General features: G+C 40.7%; 3 protein-coding genes across 9 annotated transcripts in view; 1 reads left to right on the top strand and 2 right to left on the bottom strand.

Annotated features, from left to right (window-relative positions):
- Positions 1-3820, top strand: part of HEATR1 (HEAT repeat containing 1) — a 34390-nt gene extending 30570 nt beyond the window's left edge. The window contains exons 39-45 of the mRNA XM_048936472.1: positions 63-197; positions 388-492; positions 582-750; positions 1428-1582; positions 1984-2142; positions 2794-2902; positions 3326-3820. Of these exons, the coding sequence (XP_048792429.1) occupies positions 63-197; positions 388-492; positions 582-750; positions 1428-1582; positions 1984-2142; positions 2794-2902; positions 3326-3414 (921 nt within the window). The 3' untranslated portion in view covers positions 3415-3820. The remainder of the gene's footprint in view (positions 1-62; positions 198-387; positions 493-581; positions 751-1427; positions 1583-1983; positions 2143-2793; positions 2903-3325) is intronic.
- A 373-nt stretch (positions 3821-4193) lies between these two features.
- Positions 4194-17654, bottom strand: LGALS8 (galectin 8). 2 transcript variants are annotated; one of them, XM_048936724.1, is made up of 10 exons: positions 17523-17654; positions 15403-15539; positions 12434-12522; positions 11856-12066; positions 11124-11240; positions 9121-9177; positions 9015-9041; positions 7861-7949; positions 5840-6005; positions 4194-5434 (listed from the first exon to the last, which is right to left on the bottom strand). In XM_048936724.1, exons 2-10 carry the CDS (start codon positions 15442-15444, stop codon positions 5285-5287), a joined length of 948 nt encoding a protein of 315 aa, XP_048792681.1. In that variant the 5' UTR covers positions 15445-15539; positions 17523-17654; the 3' UTR covers positions 4194-5284. The 2 variants fall into 2 exon arrangements, with proteins under 2 accessions (XP_048792681.1, XP_048792682.1); XM_048936725.1 differs by lacking the exon at positions 9121-9177.
- A 383-nt stretch (positions 17655-18037) lies between these two features.
- EDARADD (EDAR associated death domain) overlaps positions 18038-26182 on the bottom strand; it is a 30559-nt gene continuing 22414 nt past the window's right edge. For 5 of the 6 annotated variants that reach the window (XM_048938383.1, XM_048938382.1, XM_048938381.1 and 2 more), the window contains exon 6: positions 18038-25248. In XM_048938383.1, coding sequence (XP_048794340.1) covers positions 24872-25248 — 377 coding nt within the window. In that variant the 3' untranslated portion in view covers positions 18038-24871. The remainder of the gene's footprint in view (positions 25249-26182) is intronic. The other variant, XR_007375551.1, reaches the window with a different exon arrangement.

Genomic DNA, 26182 nt, shown 5'->3' with positions numbered 1-26182 from the left:
ACCTTATTTTTGTTTCTTGTGTCAGTGTGACATTTGTCTTTGCCTTGCCTTTGTTTCAGCAGAACTGCCTGGGTCCCCTTATGAATGTTCTGAAGGAGCACATCATCGTGATGGAGAAGGAGCACCTAATATCCCATCAGGCAGAGCTGACAGCATTTTTCATGAAAGCCCTGGATTACCGAACAGATCATGCCCAGGTAGCTTGCTTAGGGGAATGAACAGAGGCAGCTCAGCTTGTATGTGCTGCTTAGAGCTGTAAATATTGTGTTCTGAAATTATTCTCAAGGGTAGAGAGTGTGCGTAGGTTTTTTGCCTGAGTTGAAAAATGTTTTGGAAGCTCTCATTCTTACATTTCAGACTTGGAATTGTGCTTTCTAATTTTTCTAGGATGATTTGGATGAAGTTGGAAGAACAGAGATGTACATTATTGATTGTCTAATAGGTATGGTTATGAAACTTTCTGAGGCATCTTTTAGACCCCTTTTCTTCAAGGTAAGGAGCTTAAATATGGTCAGTATCAGCATCTTTGTATTCTCCAGCACACAAATACAGGAATGAGCTAACCTGCCATTCACTTTCAGCTTTTTGACTGGTCCAAAACTGAAAGTGCCCTAAAGGACAGACTGCTGACATTCCACCGGTTAGCAGACTGCATTGCAGACAAGCTCAAGGGTCTCTTTACCCTGTTTGCTGGTCACTTAGTGAAGCCATTTGCTGAGACGCTGAACCAGCTCAATGTTTCAAAAACTGGTAAGTCTTCAGTTACTGTCCACAGAGAAGCACTGACAGACAACTGTTGAAATTAACTTCACAGCACTTGCATTTATTTTCTCTTTCTCTCATAAATGAAGCATCTCTTCTATTGTGACAGCCTCTGGGCTGCTAGTTACAAAGTTGAAACACAGGAAAACTTTCAGCATCAGTCCCAGTGAGTTCCATGAGAATGAAACTGAGTAGAAAGAGGGTGACTTGCTTCTGGCACTTTCCCTTCCTTCTGTTTGTTTGTTTGTTTTTTCCATTTGTTCACTTGATGCGCCAGCCTACTGTTACTTGTTGCACCTAGACTCTTCTACCTACTAGCAGAAATCGATACCACATTTTTTTTTGGTATGGGGAACTGTTTCCTTATCCTGTTTGTAGTAACCTACATAAATTCTCCATAGCTACAGGTACAGCCATGAAGTTTTCCTGTAGTCTCTGAGTATTTCCTTTTATCAACCAGCTGGTTGTGCATTGCAAAACAGACCTACTAGGGAATTAACTAAAGGCCAGATAATATACTGCATCCACTTACATTACTGTAAGCAGGGACTACATAATTGCTATATTGTACAACATTTAGCTGTGTTTACAACTCACAATATTTCTAGCTTATACATTTCTCATTTTTGTGACTTTTCTTTTTCTGCTCCTCTGTTGATACACAGACGAAGCTTTCTTTGACTCCGAAAACAGCACTGAGAAGAGCTGTTTGCTGCTACAGTTCACCCTGGACTGTCTGCATAAGCTGTTCTTGTTTGATACCCAGAAGTTCCTAAGTAAGGAAAGAGCAGAAACCTTGATGATGCCTCTAGTTGATCAGGTATTTACAAACTCAGAAGAGCAATCTGTGTCAGTTATTTTTTTCTGTCTGAAGGATTTAAAAAGAAGAAAAAAAAAAAACCACAAAACCAACAGCCACCTCTCAGGCTTCAATTCTCCCCCTTCACACAAAAGAAGTTTTCTGACACAGCAGTGTCAGAAAACATTCATTACCCTTCAGCTACTGATGATATTGTTACACTTAAAGCTTTGGATTACTAATTCTTTTATCCCCTTTCTGAACTTTTTCAGTCCTCAAAGTTTATGCATGTTGTTCAGCACATTCCTACTGCTGTACATTCTTTGACCCATCCCTTCAGTACTTGAAAGCCTATGCTAGAAGTACTTTGAGCTAGATTTATCTGAGCCTGGAGCTCTATGACAAACATCTTACTTCCACAGCTGGAGAACATGCTTGGAGGAGATGAAGAGTTCCAGGAAAGAGTGACAGCACACCTGGTACCCTGCATAGCTCAGTTCTCAGTGGCAATGGCAGATGATTCTCTTTGGAAACCACTGAATTACCACATCCTGCTGAAAATGAGGCATGCTTCTTCTAAGGTTGGGAGCTATCAGAAAGTATTTTTCTCTGTTGCATTACAAAATGTTAAGTGTCCCCCAAAAACAAGTGGGTTAGCCAAATCACTACTATGCTACCACCAAATTCCAGAGATGTACACAACTTAGGCTTCTACTCTTAGTCTTATTGAAGATCTTCAGTATAGTTGGCTTGTGTGGGTAGGAGAGCATTGTTCATTTTACTTGGTAGCTGTTTGAATAAGAACTAACCTATTTATAAGGAAAAAAAGGTACTTCAGAGGGGAAAATGGAAGATGTTATTTAAGTAACATCAGAGCTGTTTTCTTTTTTATAAAGGTTTGGCATGACCTGCCTGTTTGACTGGTTATATCATGGGGAATGATTAAAAACAAGGTTTTTAACCTTGTGCTAAGTTAAGACATTATGAAACAGTGGAACATTGTGAAAAAGTGGCATTGTAAAGGGAAGTTGAAGACTTTTGTCAGCTAAGAAACATGGCTGCCTCTTGCAACATTTTCCTTGTGTAATACCTTAATCCAGATGCTGAGATTTAAGTTAGCTTAGAATAGTTTCCTGCAGTTGGGAAAAGTTTATTTAAAAGCTAGGTGTGGTCCCAGGAGATGGAAAGAAGTCAGAGATGTTTGTTTCCTCACACAAATTGTTTTGTTATAGGTCCGATTTGCTGCTCTGCTTGCTTTGCTCGAACTTGCAGAAAAACTGAAGGAGAACTACCTGGTTCTGCTACCAGAATCTATTCCATTTTTAGCTGAGCTTATGGAAGGTAATATTTTAAAACGACCTTATTGAAGGCAGGCAACTGGCCTGTGACCAAAACAAATACAGTCCATATAATTCAAAGATTCAGACAAGATAACTGCTGTAGTTGCTGTAAGTTACATGCATTAGTATACTGTCACTTCAACTATGCAGGTTGCAAACTGGAATGGGTCATATCCACCCCCTTCCTAATGTTCAGTTAGCTAAATTACTGTCACTTCCTCAGTTAGAGCCTCCCAGGTTGCATATTTTAGATCACTGTTAAAGTACAAATGAATTGCCTACCTCCTGAGGTAATGACAAAATACTTCTGAACGATTTCAGACCTGGTGTTTGAAGACTGTTTCAAACCTTGAGGGATGAGTTCTTCCTAGGGTAGCTTTGTAATCACTCTTCCATTTATTCCCTGCCTTCTTTCTTTTTCTAGATGAATGTGAAGAAGTTGAACAGCAGTGTCAGAAAACAATTCAGCAATTGGAAGTCATTTTGGGAGAACCTCTCCAAAGCTACTTCTAAATTTATCCCCTTTGTTTTTATACTTTGTCTGAATTGTGTTAACTTCACATGTGCCCTGTGTTACAGACAAATTGTTGTAGTGATTTTTATCTGATCTAAGATCTTTTTAATAAAAAATATCATAAGAACATGGCTTTATCACTTCTGGATGATCTAGGGTTCACTTTTTTGTCATCAGATGACTTCCCTTAACATTAGGAAACCAGAGTAAGCTACAGACAGATACCATTCACTGACAGACAACATGTGGGACTGTCTGTGAATATCCTGTGGCTGGGATCTGCACTTGCTGTATGTCAGGGCCACCCTGCTACATCAGTAATCACTGAACACATACCCTGCAGTTCTGATAATGTACATTTGTGTTATTTTTACGAAGTAAAAAATGAACCCACTGAAGATTCTGAACAGAAAGCTACAAGAAAGTCCTGAAAGAAAGCAATTCTACTCATGCTGATGTTCATATGAGAACATCTCACAACTTTTAGAAAGATAAAGACAAAAAAGTACAGGTGGTATAGCAGCCCTTACCAAGTGGGAGCTGCCTACAGGCTTCTCTGTTCCAGTCAGCCAGCTCAGTTTATCCTTAGAGGACAGCACACATGAAGGCCAGGCCACATGTGGCACAGCTAAGATGCAGGCCTACTCACAGTGACTGCTCTGCAGATCTGTAACTCGGAGTGAAAATGGGCCTCAAGTCAGGGCCCCCTTGGAGAAAAGGATAAGTCAGTAAGCAAAATGACACAAAACAAGCCAAAGAGGGATTGTAACTATTTAACTACATTTGGAGAAAAGGATAGTTCACAAATGTTATTTTTATTTATGCTTTTTGTACACTTAATGTAGTAGTTTAACAGCTTTTCAGGTACATTTTATTCTCAAAATTTTTACTCCTTCAGTAGCTGTTAAAATAAATAGAAACAACCCTCAGGCAAGCACTGACAGCCAGCAGCAACTTACTTATTTTTAAAAATAAGCATATATAAAAATTAAGACTGACAGTTGTAAGGAAAACTGATTGAGTAGGAACTGCTTTTTTTAACTAGCTTTTTAATGCAAGACTCCAAAAGGATTTGTTCTCTGTTCTACTGATGAGAATCTGAGTCTCAACTCAGGGTATGTAGGTTCATACATTTTACAGTGAAAAACAGACACATCTACTTTAGTCCCTGAGCAATCTCAGCACAGCTGGGAGCCATTTCTGATCAAACAAGCATTCCAAAGTCCATACATTAGAACCAGCTAAATTATTTTCATTTGTTTCACTTTGGAAAACTGTAAGCTAGAAATGCTGATCTGCATTTGATTTAAGCCACTTACAAGCTGGAGATGACATACTGAGGAGTCAGAGAAGGTACTATTGCAGCAGCAGGCTAAGAAGTTGATCACATACCTCCTTGCCTTCCATGAGAGCTGATGAATCAGCTTCTTTTAAAACCAGTCATGGCAAAAAAGTTATAATCACTAATATAAATCAAGCAGGATATATTTTATAATCACCCTTTCAGGATAGGCATGTCTTCATATTCTATTTCAGTCTAATTTCTACTTCACTTTGAATGCACACTGTTAAGGAATGACTAGTCATAGTTAATCATACTGAGCACAATTGTTAAGACACAGTACGATGCACCATTTCATATTGCTAGGTTCAGTAATGCAGGTGATTTATCTGAGCAGACATTTATCTTGCCAGGATACTGGAAACTAGTGGAGGATTTCATCTCACAGCAGTTCTGGTACTCGCCTAACTCAGACTGACACAGAAGCCTGGATAAAGGCAGGCTCAGCATGAGTTGGTTTGTTTGTATTTGACAGAAGAACTGTTGTAAGAATGGGGTTTAATTCATATAGTACTGACTGAAATGAACTACCAGCTCCTCACATCTAATAACTGAACATCTCCTATGACTTCCAGTAGGTTGATCTTTTCAAGTTGTTTAAAACGATGCTTATATTCCAGGGTGTGAACACCATTGACAGCAACTTTGAACTGGTGGGCATCACAGAAAATGATCAGCTGAAAAGAAAGAACAGTTCAGTTAAGACATGAAAAACTAGCTGACGCTCTACCATGGAGTTGGGCAAGTCCTGCTTCTGATATAAATTCTGATATAAATTCTGATATATTACTTTCATGCAAAAGAAACAAAAAGTGAAACATGAATAACATTAAATTAAAACTTTGTCCTGAGCATGCACTGAATTCTTGCAACTATATAGAAGAAAACACAAGGAAATGGCTGTCATTAAAACAAACTCAAATCTTTGCTTCCCACAGTCCTATTAAATCCTAACATTAAGGCATTTGAAATGCAAGAACAGCAGTTTCATTCCAATCTGCATTAGCATGGCATTTATACACCAGTGCTACTGTTCTTTTAACAAAATTACAACTCTGACACTGCATTTCAGTTAACCTTACCTCAAAGTACATCCCTGGACTGAAAGGGAAATTAGCGATTTCCTTTTCTTCTTCTCCCCAGCTGTCATGAAGGTAAGAATTTCTTACAAAGATTTTATTCTTCAGTCGGGGATTCAGATGTAATGCAATGTCTTTTGAGTCACTTGATTTCAGGTTTACTGTAAAGCTGGAAGACATTTTTAAAATTAAGTTTATTAGACCAAGAGTTAATAAACATGAAGCAGTCCTTGCTATTTACCAAGCCCTTAGGCAATACTCAGGTCTGCTCTGGAGCCAGGGCTGCAATCCACCTAAGAACCAACCAGGTTGTCTTTGGCACAACCTTTGCTAAAGAAACAGATATAGGACCATAACTCTGCTCCATCTGCTTCATCGCTCACAGCTTTCTGCTCATCTCTCAGCAAAGAGATTCTGAGCCAAGTGCTGTCCCTACAGCACTAGGCAGAAACACACTGTGCCACTTGTTCCACTATCTCTCCTCCATATACTTGTGCAATGGAGAGTGGGAGGCTTTCTTTTACCTAAAGACATTCTCCTTGTACTTCCAACAAACTGGATGGACTCTAAGAAGAAGTTTGAGGACTCTCTGCATGTGCAACATCAGTGGGACAGCATGCATACAAAGCATTACTCTGTAGACAGAGTAGCTCTGCCCAAGCTGACCAAAACATCCTGCAATCTGACATGATCTCCACAGCAAAAGGCTCCTGTGAGGATAGCTCAGGAGAGGAGGGGCCAGGGGGAGAAAACAACCAATATATCAAAGAAATGCTTCAACATGCTGCATTGACCTCACTGCATTTGAAGAATATTCCTCTCACCAAAATAACTCCAGCAGTCAGGTCATTTTCCTCCTTTTGGAAAGCCTTGAGCCACTTAGCATAGATATGAAATGTAGCAACTGCCACACTTTGGAGCTATCAAGTCCTCTCTTTCACAGAGAACAAGGAATGCTTACAGTTGTGTGACTTGAGTGAAAGGCATTAAATAGCTTAAAAATACTGTAAAAATCTACACATTCAAAGCACGAATGCAAAAAGCAGACAACCCAACAATACTTTAACTCCCAACAGCCTCTTTACACATAAGACATCATTTAAAATGTGCCAATAAGCTTTTCAAGCCAAAAGAAGAACAAATGCTTCTATGTCAGTATCTATTCTCCTATTCAATTCCAAGTCCATTCAGACTTGCAGATGAGATCTCTAGATCTTGTGTCCCAGTAATAAGGTAAACTGTTAGGGCCATACAGCTGCAGGAAAGGTGACAGATGTTCTGAGGAAGCAGAAGTGGGATGCATATACAAAGCAAAAAAGCATGTTCCTTGTCATTTGCACTTAGTGCTTCATTTTTAGGCATGTTTCTACAGAGCCCAAACCACCTTTAAAGTGAAAGTCCATGCTTCAGTGTGCCATTTCCTCACCTTTACTTTGACCACATTGCGCTCCCTTTTCTTTAAATTACATGGGAAAGTAACATCTTTGCAATCTGTTGTTTCTCATTTCCTATCAAAATGAGAACTCATACTTCCCTATCAGCTTTTACAATGAATTGTCAGCTAGGCACCTTCCATCTCTCATCCCCAAGGTCAACAAAAAGTATTCAGAGAAATCTTATAACGTGCAGCATTTAAGCACATTAGCAACTCGTTTCAGTCATTCATTTTTTGTCCAATTTTGACACTCTCCCCACTCTCAGATCTCTGAAGAATAAAAGCTGTCTTTGTACTGCATGTGTGCTCACATGCCTTGTACAATGGAAAATTAGAACAGACACAGAACCTCATAAATGATGCATGTTGAGCAGGAAAGACAATCAGATTTTACCTACACTTTTCCTCAGTGGAGCTGTTAAGTCTTTTCTAAAGCAGCATCCTGCAGGTCCCTGAGAAAACTGCACTGTAGTTTCAAACAATTTCAGATGCAAAATGGCAAGTCAGTAAGGATATACCAAGGCAATAGAAAAGCTTATTCCTTCTCAAGAGCAGGTCAGTTAACAACAGAAAAATCACTAAGATTTACCTCTTGGGGTTTTTATTCACTTCTCCTTTAATAGCAACTGTGCATCCTGGATGAAGCGCAGAAACAAGTTTCCCAACATAAGGAACTCCCTGGAAATAGAGCACCAGTGAAAATATGACCTTTTTTTTTTTTAAACATACATGCTGAGTTTTACTCAGGAGAAAAAAGTCCAGCCTACAGTATCACATCTGTGCTCACAGCTAAAGCTACTCCCATTGATACATTCCAGGATATTAACACTACAGCGATGAAGTTACGCAGACAAACAAAACAATGCTTACTTCCCTCCCTTCCAACTTTTCCACTGTGCTATAAGAGGGGAAAAGAATGAATGGCAAAAATAAAATAAGTACTTTGTGTTTTTCTTCTTTCAAGTCCACCACTTGCAAATAACAACACCGCCTAGAATTTGGTTTAAGAATACTAAGGAAGGCACTGTTAATCAACAAAGCAACTAAAGCACTGCCTGCAAATCCACTTTCTCCATAATTCTATTTGTATCTATCGCTGACTTCCAATCCCTTTTCATTTTGAATGTGGTTTTTACTCTAGCCTGCAAGCTATCCCCCTGTACAATTGTTTGCAAAAAGGTGAGCACTCACTCTACCTATGCTCCTTGCCAGCTGGGTGCTAGCTAAAACCAACGCTAAGCTGCAATGCTTACCATCCAGCCACCTGAGGCATATCCAGGGTAAGCACAGATCAGTCACTAGGAGGGATATGTAACAAGAGAAGTCCTGAGATGCACATATTAACGTAATTTCATCTGACTTGGTAGGACTGCAAAATATTTTTTAAACACAAGTTGCTCTGCAGTAATCACTAATGTGATGAAACTAAGCATGTTTATTTGAACAAAGGTTTTGGTATGACTTGATCCTTTCTTTAAAGTTTAAGGCACTACAGTTTATTCCTCTACTTAAGGCTACGGATACCATGTTTGGTATGGTTGTTCTTTGGGTTTTCTGCATGGTTTACCAAATAGCTTCATATTTACTAGTACTAACAAAGTGAATTGCTCTACAACCTCACTGATGAGCATTTCCCAGGTGATTCTCAATTCCCTTGTTCTGTGATTTTTTTTTCCCCTTGAACAATCAAGGGTTTTGTTCATTTTTACTCCTCACATGCCTAAGTCTACATGAGATACTTACAAATTGCAAACCATCTGGCATTTCCCCCTACAAAACAAAACAGAAAACGTTAAGTAACTTATCAGACAACAGGGAGACTCATTCATTCTTTTACAAACATACGTACATTTTCTGTGTTTATCTTTGTTACTCCTACAGATGATGGCTGAGAGCCTTGTACAGACTGCAGAAAGAGAGATATTTACATGTCATTGCTAACACCATAGAACATAAAGGTGTTTTAGAAACATAATGGCACTGTGTTGCTTTGAAGGTTGAATTGTTAATGTAGAAATTAGGGGTTATGGAACAAAAAGACTGCCAAGCCTCCAGAAATGCTCCCCCCCCACAAAGGAAAAGTCTTAAAAAAAAAAAAATCAATTGCTGATGCCAAATCAAGACATTCAAAGATGCCCTGGATTCAGCTGGGCAAAGCTGATTTTTCTTTCTTAGTATGATGCTACATTTTGGCTTCAGGAGAAAAACAATGTTGATAACACAGCGTTTCTAGTTTTTGCTGAGCAGCACTGCACAGAGCCAAGGACATCTCAGTTTCCCAGCTTCTCCTATTACCTGTGAGGGACTGGAAGTGCACAAGGTGCTGAGAGGGGACAGAACTGAGACAGGTGACCTAAGCTGGCCAAAGAGACATCCCATACTATATAGTATCACAAAAAAAAAAAAAAAAAAAAAAAAAAAGCAAAACCAACCAACCACAAAAACCTTACAAAATGACCAAGAAGTTGACTGGGCAGGCAACAGCTGATTAGGGTACGGCTGAGGGCATTGGTGGGTAACTGGTGAGCAATTGCTTCTGCATCTTCTTTTGTATAAAATACATAGCATCACTATTATATTTTTTTCCTCTTCCTGTTCTGTCTTACTGAACAAGTTTTATGTCAGAGTTCTAATTAGTTTTTTGTTTTGCTGGGGTTTTTTTTTGTTGTTTGTTTTTCCCAATTCTCTCTTCCACCCCATTGAAGGACAAGTGGACTGTGTGATGTTTAGCTGCTTGCTGGGTTGAACCACAACAAAAGACTACCTCTTTACAGTTTGAATCCTTATTTAACAGTCAGAGCACTCCTAACCCATTAGTATTGGAGGATACCTACTCAGCTTCCCTGGCTGGTGTAGGAATAACAGCAGGGCAGATAGACAGATGGTATGGGGAGTGGAAGGGTGGGAGTGTATTTGGAACTCCTGTCCACTTCCCATATCTCTGTCCCTTTCCACTGTGTATTGTATAAACAATATATATCTTGTTTATACAATATAGGCACACACAGATAAAATTCCAGCCTATCCACAGCATATTGCATACAGTTTATTTCAGGATAAGCACTTACTCTTCCTCCTCAGAAAAGCACACACTAGAAGCAAAGACAGAAAGGAAATAATCATCTTTGTTCCCTCCTCTCTTCCTCAAAGGATATAGAATCAGTACCACAGACTAAAGAAACTCTTTGTTTTGTGCTTAGGACAGAAATGAAGTACTGCACCTGCTTGTCCCCAGGCTCTTCTTAGAACTGACCCTCCAAGACTGGGCCTCAGAGACAGCTTTGATGCATCATTTCTCTAGCAACATACCCAAGGCCAAGTGGCAGGGCTTATAAAAAAGTCTGTACATATGCTTTACAAATGGTCAGTGAATAGACTTATCCTTAAAGCTCAGGCTCTGCTTTGGCCAGGCCCAAATCTTCACTTTCCTTTAGAGGAGGTTATTAGTCTGGTGACCTGAAATAGACCCGGTGTTTGGCAGCAGGAGACTCAAGCTTTGCCCTAATGCAGTGAAGGCAGGGCAGAACAGACCAAGCGTATTATATAGAAATATAGGCTGCCTCAATGAGCAGCTAGAAGGAAGGGAAGGCATTTGTCGTCTTTACCTCCCTGGTATTTACACCCTCCCCTTTCTGCTCTCTCATCCTTCCAGATCAAAGGATCACTCACTCTTTCTGCACTTCTTCTCTGTTGGCTTACTTTCTCCAATAGAGATAGCAGTTGAGAGGCAGGGACCATTACAGAAGATATACTAAGTAGCTGCTTTTTTATTATCTTTTCACCATAAATCCTACTCTAAAGTTTAGTGAGACAGAAACGGAATCTTAAAAGTCAGCTGTTTATAGAACTTACGTTAGAAACAAACTCTATACTTCTGATCTGCACTTTGCCATATATTCCAAGAGTATCTATCCTTTCAAGTCTAATTCTGTGATTGTAGAGCAGCAAGTGCTTCTTGTTTACAGACACCTAAGGAGAGAAAGAAAAAGAATAGGAAAAGTCACATTAAACAGTCTGCGAATCAAATTATACTCACATATCTCTATTTTCAGTGCTTTGGTACAGAAGCAGAGAGCATCCTGGAAATTTCAAACCAACTAAGTCCAACTCAGCCACAATTCAGTCTCTCTTTCCATTACTGTGAGGGATATTTGATTTATTTGCATTTCATACCTTTAGCTTTCATTGCTTGATCACTTATGACTGTGGTCATAATATGTGATCACCATAACCTAATTGCTCTGCTAGCAGTCTAACAAAGCAAGAAAATGCACCACATATTTCCATCAAGAGAACTGTCCTATGCTACTCACAATACAGGTTTATTGTATGATCTGCCTTTTACAGACGAGAACAGAAAAGTGGAAAAATCATTAGACATGGCAGAAAGTTACTTGCCTACTCATGCAACTTTGAAGGGAACTGGGCAAAATGAGGTGTGATTTACTTAGCATCTCTTCAAAGAAAAACTCCTGAACTTTCCTATAATTAGACCATACTAGGTAACAAAGAAACCAACGCTTCCAATCATATGCCTCTCTTTTACTGATCTGACAACTGGAACAAAAATCAACCCAAACTCACCTGGAATTTATCCTTCAAAATCATGATGACAATCTCAAATGGTTTCCCTTTTTGAAAAGGCATCTCATAAGTGATTTCCTCCCAGCCCCATTTTTCTCTCTCCAGGGTGTTGCAAACAACACAGCCAGACCATTTGAAGCGGGGGTTAAAATGAAAGGCCACATCAGCTCGAGGCTTTATGCTACTGCCACACTGCAAATCCACCTGGAACCTAAACATAAAAATAGGACAAACCATGTTTAACTCAGTGTGTCAAGAAATCATGTACAAGTTCAACTGATAACCTCTTCAGAGAAGTATACACGTGTCACGTGGAATGACATGACAGAAATGATGTCAAAGCAGACAAAGCAAAACCAGAGAAGAGAGGATCAATGGAAAACAAAAGTCACTTTATCCTCCAATTTTCATCACAAAACTTTCATAAATGGCTTAAGCTTGTATTCTCTGTGACACTACCACTTCAACTAAAGATGAAGTCATTGTCTGACATCCTACATAGAACATCTAGAAACATTTTATTCATTACAGGTTTGTTCACCTGATGATAATTCACAAAGTGATACTGTAGTTACTACCTGTCTGCATCATCAGGAACACTTCCATGTATCACAATCAGCTCTCCAGGAACAAGGCCAGCATGAATTGTCCCAACATAGGGAATGACCTAGAGGGAGGGAAAAGAGACAGAAATAACAGTTTGTCATGGAGGCAAAATACATAGTTTTTTAAACAATATTTTTAAATTTAAATATTTTAAAAAAATTTAATTTTAAATTGAAGTGGTGCTCTAGCACATTAAAAGGAAGACAACTAGTATTCCATTTAAATGAAACACTAGTAAAGCATTAAATATCTGCCACGAACAGATGGAAAAACCAAGACTTTCATCACTGAAGATCAGCCTTCCCAGATAAATTAAAGCTAAACATTTACAGCCTTCACACCTAGCTCTCAAAAGAATAACAGCAATATTTTACTGCCTCACTTTTGATAAAGAAAATTCCTCTTCAAAGTAGGTCATTGTCAAAGACTAACTATTGTCCTTTGCTGCTTGAAGGAGTTATCTCACACAAGTTTGGTTTTAAAAAAAAAAAAAACAAAAAACAAAACACTAGACTACAGCTGCTGCCTTTTTGCTTGTTCTTTCTTGAAAAACAGAGATTGGAAAGAAAATGACTCTGGCAAAGAACAGAGTGGGAATGACAGCAAAAAATCTCTGAAATCCAAACTGTTGCTCATTTCCACCTTCTGTCTCTCTCTTTCCCTTCTCTGCTACCCACATGTTGCACAAAACCTCTCTTTGCAGTCATCTTCTACATTAGAGATATCACAGACTTGCTTCACAAGTATTATAAGCTTGCAACTGACCAAACTGTTAAAAAGTCTGGTGGATTTTACTGGCTTAGCTGGCTCCAGTAGAGGAAGCGGAAAACATAGAATTAGATGTTACAAGTGAAAGAACAAACAGACATGGAATTCATTTGTTCTCTTGCAGCAGTGTAGTAGCTTAGTTCCTTAATCTACAAGTTGTACAAAGAATCACAGAATTGTAGGGGTTGGAAGGGACCTCTAGAGATTGAGACCAACCCCCCTGCCAAAGCAGGTTCCCTACAGCAGGTCGCACAGGCAGGCAACCAGGTGAGACTTGAACATCTCCAGAGAAGGAGACTCCATGACCTCCCTGGGCAGCCTGTTCCAGTGCTCCGTCACCTCACTGTAAAGAAGTTCTTGCGCACTTTGTGCAGAACTTCCTATGCTGCAGCTTATGTCCGTTTCCCCTTGTCCTGTCTCCACGTACCACTGAAAAGAGACTGGCCTCACCACTATGGCTCCCACACCTCAGATATTTATCAACCCAGATTAGATCCCCTCACAGTCATCTTTTCTCAAGGCTAAATAGACCCAGTTCACTTAGCCTTTCTTCATAGGGGAGATGCTCCAGGCCCTTCACCATCTTTGTGGCCCTCCGCTGGACTCTTTCCAAGAGGTCCCTGTCTTTCTTGTACTGGGGAGCCCAGAACTGGACACAGTACTCCAGATGAGGCCTTACCAAGGCAGAGTATAGGGGGAGGATCACCTCCCTCCACCTGCTGGACACACTCTTTTTAACACACCCCAGAAAGATGCTCAATTTTATCCAAATAAATAAATACATTTTGTGTATTTTCTGTGCGTAAATGCAGTTTAAACACACTGCTCCTGAAAGGGACAGAAGCTTTGAGAATCACAACAGGGTGTAAGTTACTGGTTCAGTCTCCAAAGATGAACCAATAAGAAACATGCAGACACAGCCCAGGGATGCTGGAATTTGAGTACTCCAGTGGGTCAAAATTATTTTTACTTGGAGGAGACATTGTAACAAGAAAACTCTCTTAGATCCAGAAGGATACATTTAATAGAAAAGGTTAGCCATCTTTTGTCTGGGAATTTGCACGGCACTAATAGTGCATTTCCTGGGCATAATACTACAGACTTAACAAGGTTCCATCATTACAGAGCATGCCTGTCATTTCCTCACTTCTCAAGAAGTGTGCTAATTTTAAATCACCATTGAGAATATAACGCTTGTTACACTACTTGATTTTTCTTCATCCCAACTCTCTTATAAGCCTCCAGAAGTTCCCAAAAAGCCACCTAGCCAACACTCAGTTTAAAAGGCCTCAAAAGATCAATTTGCAGACTTTGTCTGGAGGCTGTCCTGAGTTTATTGGAACACCCTTTCACACCTGTTTCTATTTTCCAATCCCAAATAATTCTTCTTATTCCCTCACCGGGCTCTTGATACCTAAGCCCCAGTTTTTACCTCTTTATGTTCTCCAGCTTGGTCTTGTCACCCACCATACTGATCATCTCCCTTACAGCCATCCAGTTTTGCTGAACTCTTCCTCTTCTCCTTACATAGGGAACTCCACCTGTACATTTACTAATCTTCCTCTTCATATCTCCTCTCCTTCTTCATCAAAATCAGGCTCCAAAACCCCTATCTTCGTCCCTCCTTTTTGCAATTCAGTCCTTGCAGCTCTAGTTCCATCTCCACACAGCCTTACTTCTTCTCCCAGATGGATTCTTGTGAAGAAAACCAAAGCCATTTCCCCATCACCCACTTCTATCCACTTCACAAGCAATGAACAAGCAGTGGAATTGGTCAGTTGCATGTGAGGGCAATGAACTGTATCAGTGCAGAACTAGAAAAAGATAAGCAAGCCCTACACAGGTGTGACACCAGACATTTCACAGAGATTCTATATAGACCCAGTGTTTCTTAACATTCTGTGCTAGAACTATGACAAATATCTATTCCCTGAAGGCTTAAAAGAACTGTTTTTAAAGAGAAAATGAAAAGTACAGCTCCAGCCCATTGCTCATGCCATTGCTGCAGAGCACAACTAAAGAAATACCAGAACCTATTAGGACCTTCTTCGAACACCCGAGCAACACCAAGAGCTCTCAGTAACACTCCCAACCATAGGAATGCTCTGCTAACCACTGACATTAAAGAGCAGAGTTCCACTTCCGGGGGAGGAGTTGTTGACATAAGAGTTACCGGGTTACTGATTTTCTTCTGCGGTCCATCCAAGGACATCATCTTCCCTCCTCCAGTTCAAGTCTGTCAGTCCTGTGTGACCTCACTCAGAGCGTATTCAGAGGTTCACTGATCTGGCTGCACCAAAGTGTGGATCCCTTTAAAAAGCCGAAAGTTTTAATCAGAAAAACAAAAATGGCACTACATGAAGTTTAAATTCTCCAAAGTATATTTTTAAATATCTTTCCAATAAGTTTGGTCAAGTTTTGAAACATCAAAACTAAAGGCTTCATTAAAGAAGTAACATGCCATCCTAGCAAGGGACAATGCCCACAGGTACACAGTTTTATCAGCTGCTTCCTGAGATTATGTATATTGAGACAGAATCCTGTATAAAAATCAGTATTGCACAGGGCAACATGGATAACCCTCAGATAGGCCTTCACTACTCTCCAGCTGACCCCTACTTGCAGCCTAGGAAAAGATCCACAGTACAAATGTGTGTTCCCAAAATAAACAGCTATTTTTTATTCACTTTTGGTGCTGTTACCCTTGAGTAACCTGGCAATAAGTGCTAGGGGATGAACTTCTTTTTTTCAGCTTTATCTTACATGAAGCTAAGGGATACTGGCCAAAGACACAGCAGGAAGTAAAGGGCGTTTCTTCTCCCAACACACACAGTTCCTAAACTCTACAAATAACTACAGAACTCTGCAAAACATGCATTAAATATAAAGAACTAATAAGAAAAAATAGCTTGTAAGAATATCCAGCTACATTATCATTTCTTTAGCACATCTTCTAAGAAAGCAATCAAAGCTCACAAGCCAACCTCAAAACCATGGTTGTTCTTCCATGCACATTCTGGAGAAACACCTTAAGTTAACAAGCAAACTGTGTGGTGAAGAGTGGCAGGCAAGGAAAAAGAGAAAGGAAAAAGTTTTATTGTGTGAAACTGCTAGGCACTAAATAAATAGTCTGTGACCTTCTGCAATGACTCATCAGTGGTATGACCCATTGCAACATCTGGCTTATCTTGGGGGAAATTTGGGCCAGAAGGGCATTATCTCTCCTACTCAGGACCAGCGTCTAAAACACATTTTAGGGAACATCAGTGTTGTATGTCTGGCCTATCCTGTGCACCTGTTTTGCCCCTTTAATCTTCTCAGAGGATATCACTACAAATTCACAACAGGAACGTGATAAAGCAGGAAAATCCCACTATTTTTGCTTTTAAAGTAAAAGTTGAGGCAGCACAAGAAGTAGTTCTGAGTATAACACTGTCAAGCCCAACAGCAAATCAAAGAAACAACTCCCAGATCTAAAGCCTGCTGCACAACAGCCTGCTTGCTATGCTTTCCTTGGCACGCAAATAGGTCTCCCTAACAAGAGCAAAGAACAGAACCACAGCCCCAATTTAGTGCCATACAGCTGAACTCTTAAAGACATCAATCCTGGCACGCTAGGTGGCAATATGGCCAAGTGACTGGTTTGGCAGTTTTATGGGAAAGGTGACAGCAAGGAGGGGAAGCCACAAGTCAGACTCCACGTAGCTAAACAGGAGATGGGCACAGAACTGCCAGGTCCTGTGTCATCTTCCACCACAGAACTGCTGCCTGGAAATGCGACAGCAAATTCTGAGCCTACAACGCTAAGACAAGGTTACTGCCTACGTGTCTAGAATTGATGCAGATGTGCGTGCTGGGCTGTTATCTCACGGAATGCCAAGCAGTTAAAGCCTGTTCAGTGAGAAACAAGGAGTCAGAAAGGCCAACGGCTATGGCACCGGCACCTTATGGCACACACAAAACGTCTTTCAGGAGGACAAGCCAGGCTCGGGGCAGTAACTACAGCAGGATTTTATACTGGGGCACAGGGGAGTTCTGAGGAAAAAGAAAAAAAAGAAAAGTAAAAAGCAAAGAAAAACAAAAGCAAGATACTTCAACCAGGGCCACTATCCCCAACCAGCTAAAAACCCGGCAGGACAACAAGCTATCGACATCAGAGCCACGGAGCAACCGCGACCGGCTTCATCACTAGTGGAAGCCTTAAACCTCGGCCGCTCTTCCCACAGCCCCCGCACACGGACAGACGCGGGCTTATCGCCCCTTTCCCCCCGCCCAGGACCGCCCAACACTCACCTCAGCGCCCAGCCGCCTCCCGACACCGCGGGGCCCAGCCCGCCCCGCGCACACATCGCCCCGCCCTGACGCGTCACCGCCGCAGCTGCGAGCCGTCCTCCGGCCGCTGCCAACGTCCGCCCGTGACGTCAGCGCGCCGCTGCGGCCGGCGGAGAGGCTGAGGGCGGGTGGGGTGTGGCGCGGCGGCGGCAGGTCCGGAGTCGCGGAATACCCCGAGTTGGAAGGGATCGTCGAGTCCAAATCCCGGCACCACGCAGCAACACCAAAATCCCACGTCCGATAGCGACGCCCAAACGTTCCCTGAACTCCAGCACTCGGGGCTATGCCCACCGCCCTGTGGTGCAGCACCTGTCCCCAGCCCCACAGCCCCTCCCCTGACGCAGCTCCATGCCGTTCCCTCGGGCCCTGCCGCTGCCACACAGAGCAGAGCTCAGCGCTGCCCCTCCGCTCCCTGCGAGGAGCTGCAGCCGCCATCGAGCCTCCCCTCAGCTCCTCTGCTATAAGCACACCCAGGAGCCCTCAGCTGCTTCTCACACCTCCTGCCCTCCAAAGCCTTCACTATCTTCTCCCTCCTTCCCCGTTCTGAGCACTGCCCTGTGCCCCACACAATGCGCATGTGTCACAGCAAGTAATAACAGCAAAGTTTTCCGTATTCCACATTTAACTAGCATGTTGGCAGAGAAGAAAATACATTGCACACCATACGTAATAGCTGTAGGATAGCTGCTTCAAGGATACATTAGCTCACCTGCATCAAAGGATTCATTTGCAGAAAGGTATGACAAGGACATTTCTACTGAGCACAGATAAAGATGAAAGAGTAGCAAAGCCAATGGCTTGGCAAAAGGTGCTTCATTTAGGATCACAGAGGGCTTCAAGAAGACCAATAACTGTTGTCTGTAAATAGACATTAGCAGAAAGCTGCTATGAGATGTTCTACATAACTCCAGTGCAGCTGAAGGAGAATGAAGACTCAGAGCCTAAACTAGCACTGACCTTCCATTTGAAGCTGTTATTCCAAGACACTCCAGTTTGAAGAGTACAAAGTTTCGACAACCCAGACTAACACAAGCTTGTGGAAACCCCCTCACTTCTCCATATTTTAAAGCAATCTCAAAGTAGATTTGAAACTCCATCTCAGAGACAGTGGAGACACTTGAGGGTTGCAGTGAAAACAGCGATATGGGAAAGGGGCAGTAAGCTGAGGTATTTCTAGAAAACCCACAAAATAAAATTCTGCTCCCACTTCTGACCCAGGGTTCTTCTCCACTGAGAAGAAGCAATCCAAAGGAAATAAACGGATTTGAAGTATGTAGCAGTTCTCTATTGAAGCAGAACAGTTCAATTAATGTGCTGATCATTTCTTTGAAGGCTAAGTCAGAAGCAGTTCATAGAATTTGCAGAAAAATCCTTTTTCAGCTCTCAGAGCTAATATGCCTTTGACAGTGAGACACTTGGGGTTCAGCTGGAGCAACCTTGCACTGCAGTACAACTGTCTAGTTCATAGACTGCTATCTCTTTGCTGATTCCCTCTGATCACTGCTTTTATCACCACTTACTGCTGGCAGTTGTGATGGCAAATCACAAGATCTTCCCTCATATTCACAGTTGGAGTCCTAATTCAAACATTTACCTTCAAAACTACAATTCCTCTGAATTCCTAAGCACACAACCATTGCTGGGACTGTGTTACTAGCACACAGCTAGCACAGTCTGTCTTCACATATTCCAGCAGATTTTTGCTTGCCGTACTTCCTCAAGACTATTTCATCTAAGGCAAATTTAACAGCTGTCCCTGGCCAAGAGTTACCATCTGAAGGAGGACTCAAGTATCCCTACAAACTCCCTCTTTCTACATATTTAGCTTTCATTTACAATGTATTCTTTTTCCTTTCCCACTTTGGAGAAGAGACTGATGCAACACTCGAGCAGCATTGTCAGAATACAATCCAATAATTAGAACAGAGCTTTTGGACATATGTAGTTCAATCTAATAGTGACAATAAATTCTTAGTTCAGATAAACACAATGCTCACCAACTACAAGTCTGTCAGCAGCTAAACTGGATTCTTTGGTACAATCACAACCTGCCTGATAGTAACAAGCTTTTACATGAGCTTCTGATACATAATCAGGATAATTATCTTTCTCACCGCAATGGATAGTACAGCAAACCAATACCTATGCCTGTTCTGTCTGCTCTTCCCAACAGGTGATTGCACTAAGGTCTACAAAAACATAATGCCTCAATTCCTACCCTAGGCAGGTGACAAATATCATACATCTGTGCAAAGCAGAGAACTTTTGTTATATTCACCAAACCAGAGCATGATCAAACCCAAGATCCCCAGGGCTACACCTTCACATTTAGCTACACCATCATCCTCACTGCAGTTATCTTTGCATCTCCCCACTGAGTCTTCACAGCTGTAAGTGTGCTCATTTCCACTGTATTGCTCCATTTTCAAGAGAAATGAAGCATCTGCAGTACCACCTCTGACCGCGAGATGGTAGGTACTTTCTAACGATTAGAGAAGAAGCAATTACAGATGTACTTACTGAGCCAATGGACTCCTCAGCTTCAGGGAATTAGGATTTAAACCAAAATCTATGGAACTGTTCACAGGATCGAGAACGATCTGAATTCTGAGCAGAGAGGGGGATGCTCACATATATCAGGCATGAAGCATGAAAGAAAAAAAAAAAACTCATAGCTATTGTAAGGATTTAGGTGACCATTTCTCTTTCTTATCCCTGCTCTTCCTGTTAAGAATCTTATAGCTGTGATTTGTGTCTGTCATCAAAAATATGAACATCTGATTATCCACAGAGGACAAAAAGCATTCTCAAACTAAGTATTGCATAATTTTGAAACAAACTCTTCAAAAACAGAAGCACCTTTACGTAGATGCATAAAGTTGCATACCTATCTCATGCAGTACTACATTATTCTCAAGAAGTTGAAAGATGCAGCCGAAAGGAACTAAGTTTTTTATCCCAATTATTTCTCTTTGAAATCAGGAATCATTATTTTATGAAGGTAAAATACAGAGATCCAACCAACTAGCAAGTCTGCCTGGCTCTTTGATTTCCTTCCCACCACCATCAGATGATATAAAGGAGCTTTTTCATGTCTATCAGCCTCTGCTTGCATCAGTTCTTTATAAAATAGAGACAATCCCACGCCACTGGCCAAGATACATGCTTACAAAGTGAAGTCTACCTTACCCAAATAAATTATTCTCATTGCACCTTACATTCAGCCTACCTGCCCAGTAGATGCATACCCTTCCCACCCAGCTAAAGCCGTAACTCACTGTAGCCAGGCAAACAGGACTAGCTGAGCCAACAGGCCAAGAAATACAGTACTGTCACAAGAAGAAACAAGCCCAAGTCCTCATTTCATAGTGTTCTGACCCACCATCCAATACTGACCCAAAACTTAAGACTTACAAAATGTGTTAAAATTAGTTATGAATAACAAATCACTTCTTCGTGGATGGGAGAACATAATATGCTGCAAAAACTACAGAAGCAGACTGATCTTTAAGTTACTATAAATGCCATGCACTCTCTCTGACCTTGCTTAAACAATTCTGCTGTGCCTGATAATTTTCAGCTGTGTGGCCACATGTCAGTGTTACCACAATTTACACTACCATAAGGCAGAATTTACATTTTTTCCACTTGCTCACAGCTTAACTTGCGAGTGTGGGAGGCAGTCAGTTTGAAACTGAAAAATGAGGTTCCTTGAACCAGATACTACATTGACTTAAGTTGCAGCTCTGCAGTATACCACAGTAGTTCAGGAAGAAGAGAATTTGAGCATTTCTGCACAAATGCTTCCAAGCAAACACCTGGGGCCATGCTGACTACCCTGTTCTTTACAATAGTCTTCCAAAGGACAGCTCAAAACTTCATTTTGCACTCTCATCCGAAGATCACAGGGAAGTGCATGTAGAGAGTAAGGCAACTGGATTCTGTCACTCTTTTTGGTGATACCCCGCAGCCGGCCTCACAGGAAAACTAAAGGCTCCTGGAGCACTGTACCTTTGCTGCTGGAGAACAGTTAGTGTGCACACAGTTAATGCTGTAGGAATGAAAAGAACGCAGAAGTTTGGACATCTTCCTGAATCTAAAGTGTGTGGAAAGAGCCATACCTATACACCATACATCCTGCAGGTATAGGTGGCAGGAAAAAAGAAAAAAAAAAAAAATCACAAAATGAAGGGAGAGCAGGTCTGGTGTGGGAATATGAGAAAGGTATAATGGAATAAAATTAAAAGTCTAGCAGAATCTTTACAGTGTACATGCAATTATCCAGCTTTTGCTATCAGTTTAATTATTAATTCAGAGAGAGTTCACCCAGTGTAGGCGCCATACCTCTCTTTGGTAACCACTGCAAGTTTTCTAGATAAGCAGCCTTGTTCAACATCTTATCACAACATACTCTTTTTCTCTTTCCTTTATGAAAATATATCTTCCTTGGCAGTACCTGCTCCAAACATAAGTGCTCTAAAAAGCTATGGATTCTGCATATTACAATGCTTTTACTTAGCACTACTAATTGATAGTTCAGTAGTTCCAAGGCGACCGATGAGAAAGAACACAGCTGTTTTCCTAGCTGTAAGAAATAAAAACAAATACAATAAAGTTACTGATAAACTATATTTTTTCTAAACATAGTATACATTATAACAGAAGAGACAAGAATGCTTAAAGTGAACACTCAGACTCAGTATCTTGTAAATAGATACAAAACTAAAAAAAAAATTGTGTACACCTCAATTCATGCCATACAAAGATGAAAAAATATTTCAAGTATACAAATGAGTTATCCAGTGTGTGATGAAGTTAAATGCTAACGCTTTCAGCCTTCAGTGCTGAACTCACACAGAACCCTCATAAACTCTCAAAAGCAGCTTTATTTTCAGTATGAATCCTTGCAGCTGACATTGATTTTTCAAGAGTTCCAGAGGATCAAAATTAGCTTCCACCAGGCAACAGTGTTTGTTCAAAAGCTTACAAATTGTAGCCAGAAAACAGGAAAAAGAGTAGATTTCAGTTGGACTTCCTGATTCAGAAATGATACTGCATCAATGCGTGTTCCCATTTGTGAGCCATCATATAAGGGCTTCAGCTAGATTCCTTAATGGACTGCATCCACAGCAAAGCATACTGCACTACCATGTGCATATAACTGTACTAGGTTACAGGAGGAAAAAAAAGCTGTGGGTAGACATGCCAGTCCTCATCACTCATAAGAGCTTCTTAAGACACAGACACATGATCATAAATCATGCATGCGGTGGGCCCAAGGTACAGGGATTATGTTGGACAAGCTGTATATGGGCAATTTGCATGTACACAGTGGATACCTCTGTACGAATTGAAACTAGCAGAGAACCTACCCACAGTAGCAATCCTTAGAGCTGATTCCAGAACCCCTAACTAAAGGCAGAAGATGAGCAGCAAGAGTTCACACATCTATCAGAAGACTCCATCGGAAGACAACGAAAGTGAAGCATTTGAACTGCAGCCCCTTCAAAACAGAGCAAAAAATCTTCCACTTTAAAAATATGGCTAGAAAATATACTGTTCTGAAGAGTAGCAGCTTTTCTGAGGAACGATTAAAGTTATATACAAATAGTTGTCAAAACTCCAGTTTCCCACAATCTTTAAAAAAAAAATAAAAACTCAAACATCAACTGTAGGTCACTCCTCTTACCTTGCAACTAGATCTTCAGTTTCTTGAGGACACTGCAGAAAAGCTAATTTAGATCATCCCCAGAACTAACTGGTGCTTGAAACCAAAAGTTAGTCTTTACATTTAATTCCTCAGTAACCTTTTGTGCCAGTACCTATAAGAAACTCAGAATGCAACCTGACAGACTTTCCTCAGCTGTGACATTAATTCCTACTTGGGCAAAGTGAACAGTACATCATCCATGTCCCACTCTAGTTTTGCCCAGCATCTTGACAGACTGTTCACCACTGCTACATTACATACATCTATGTACATATTAGTATCATCTGAGATGTTTTAGTAAGGGTGACAGCTAGAAATATTTAAGTAACAACATTGGTGTAAGTGGCATTTCAGCAATGCGTACTTTATACAGCCTATTATACAACGGATTTTTCAATTTTCAGTATTTTTTTTTAAACCATTAGAATACCAAAGAATGGTAACAAAATTCTAGAAATATCTTCATTGTAAACAGTGTATTTCAGTATATCAACAGCCTTTGATACGTATCAGTCTAAACCAGAGGTGCTTGAATGACCATCCACTTAGATCCGCAGGCAAATCCACCTGCAGATTTCCCACTACAGTGGCTTTAAATCAATACATAAACTGGTCTACTTTCATGTAAGCGTACAACCACTTTGGTGTAGGACAGAAAGTAGATCAGACAACTGGAAAGCTGTGAAGAAAACCACAGTTTATGAACAAGGAAGTTACACTTGTTTTGATACTAAGGATACACTGTGGGTGAGACATTCCCTATCGCCTCATAGTGCAAAATGAGAGGCATTTGAGCAAAATATCAAGGAATGCTCAGAGTGAACAGTTTATTCAAAACTATGGAAACTAATTTTAACTATAAAGCATTTTAATTGTGGTGGGGTTTTCTGAATTAGTTTATTTGGGTAAAGGGCATTTATGGGCTGGAAAGTATTTCTGAACTAGATGATTTCTCCATAGGAAATATACCCTATGATGTAGAAACATGCAATTATTTTAACATCTAGTCCTGTTTGTAGAAAGAGACTCAGAATTTAATTTTGCCTGAATGCGATGTTCAAACATTCAGTTAATTCAAACGTGGAAATCCAAACTGCTGCTTGGACAATCAAGTCACGTCTGTGCCAAATACAGTGTCATAAAGCTTAAAAATTAGAAAGAAAAGAAATATCCTCTTGTCTTCTAGCAGGAAGAACACAAAAACTGTGGAAAGGCTATCAGAAAAGCTAAGAGACTTGCCTTCTAATTGCAGCTTTCCCAGCAGCAACAATACACAACTGACTGACATGGCTCACAACTGCTGCCATTATACCAGTGGTCTGGCTTTTTCATTCTTCTGCTTAGGAAGCCTACAAACAGCAGCGAAGAAAATAAGCGTTTGTAGACTCAAAAACACAACCTGCATTATTCTACCCACTTTTGAAAGGTTACCTTTACAATCCTGAGGGCACAGACCATATATATGTGTATACAGTACAAAAGCTTACACAGTATACAGACTGCCAGCACAGACCGTCTCTCTGTCACAAGAGAAACTTCCCATCTACTAGTTGCAGCTAGTCCCAACATATAACAAGCAGGAACTAACACTTTCTTTGACCTACAAGTCGTTCTGGTAACTTCTTTTTCCTCTCTTGGGCCATTCCTCCTCCACCCACTTCAGTAGCACTTTCACAACATCAATTCTCTTATAAAATTTACAGAGCTCAATCAGCTGCTCCACAGTCCTGTCACTGTTTCGTAGCAAAAACTCCAAGGTGGGACTCTGAGGCTTCTGTTCAAGGAAACACAATTCATCGTAAGTCATCCCCCACTTGCTTGCTAAATTCCTCCAGTTTTTCACTGTTGGGTGGCAGGGATCCAGCTTTAGCCTCACTGTGTACAACAAGTCCTCATCATTGAGCATGTCACTGATGGTCGGTGCATGGAATAAGCACAGGGAGCAGGTACTATTTTCTTTGCAGGCTTTCTTGAGATCTGTAGTTAAAACCATCATATAGAGAGAAGTTAGGATCTACTGCTGTGGTTTAATTGGAACAAATTTAAAAGCACAAAAGTTTGAAGAGTATTATAATCCCATGAATCGTTTCTGAAGAAGTCAGAATACCGACATGCAGCTGCTTTTCCTCATGAAGTACTCATGAAGTTAATTTCCTAACACTTTTTTTTGCCAAGAATGGGTAATAATCAAAAGGACAGCACTTCTGAGTCACATTTCTCCCTTTTCTATAAACACTGTGCAATTTATTTAAGTGTGGGTACTCCCCCCCTTTCTTTTTTTTTTATTTTTGCTAGCTACATTCCATCCTTTAGTCTGCCATGACCCCCACATATGTCACTAACAGGAATACGTGCAGATTATGCACATCCTGTATAGATATGTTGCAGGACAAAGGAAAAAAGTTTCATATTTCTGAACTGCTGCTTTTATAACACCACTAAATATTTGTGCCAGGAGAATCTTAACACAGCAGCAAGATGGAAATATGTTCCTTTGTTTGGTAAGAGCTCTTACAACAACATTGCCTCTGCTCTACTAAGCAAGCCTATTCTGAGCGTACATTACAGAAAGAAATAGAGCACATACTCCTCCACGTGTGAGAAAAATAAGAATACCAAGATACTGGAAGTAGGTGGTGATATGTTCCAAAATCTGCATCAAATGAAGAACTGCCATTTAGAGGTCTCCCACACACAACAGCATCTGCCTAGCACTGAGAACAATACAGTCCTATCAGATCTGTATATTATATATTACATATTACTAACCTGTAAATGAAATATATATATATATAAACAGTTCTAATCATGCTTCTAGTTAAATACTAAGATCTTTAGTACTGCAGTAGTCTAAGGCATTGTTTCAGCACTCTGACTGTAGATATGACCTTAACGAGCTCCTTTTTGAATG

Source organism: Lagopus muta, chromosome 2, assembly GCF_023343835.1.
Source record: "Lagopus muta isolate bLagMut1 chromosome 2, bLagMut1 primary, whole genome shotgun sequence".
Lineage (NCBI taxonomy): Eukaryota > Metazoa > Chordata > Aves > Galliformes > Phasianidae > Lagopus > Lagopus muta.
The sequence above is the reverse complement of the archived record's forward strand: the minus strand, read 5'-3'. Positions and strand labels throughout refer to the sequence as shown.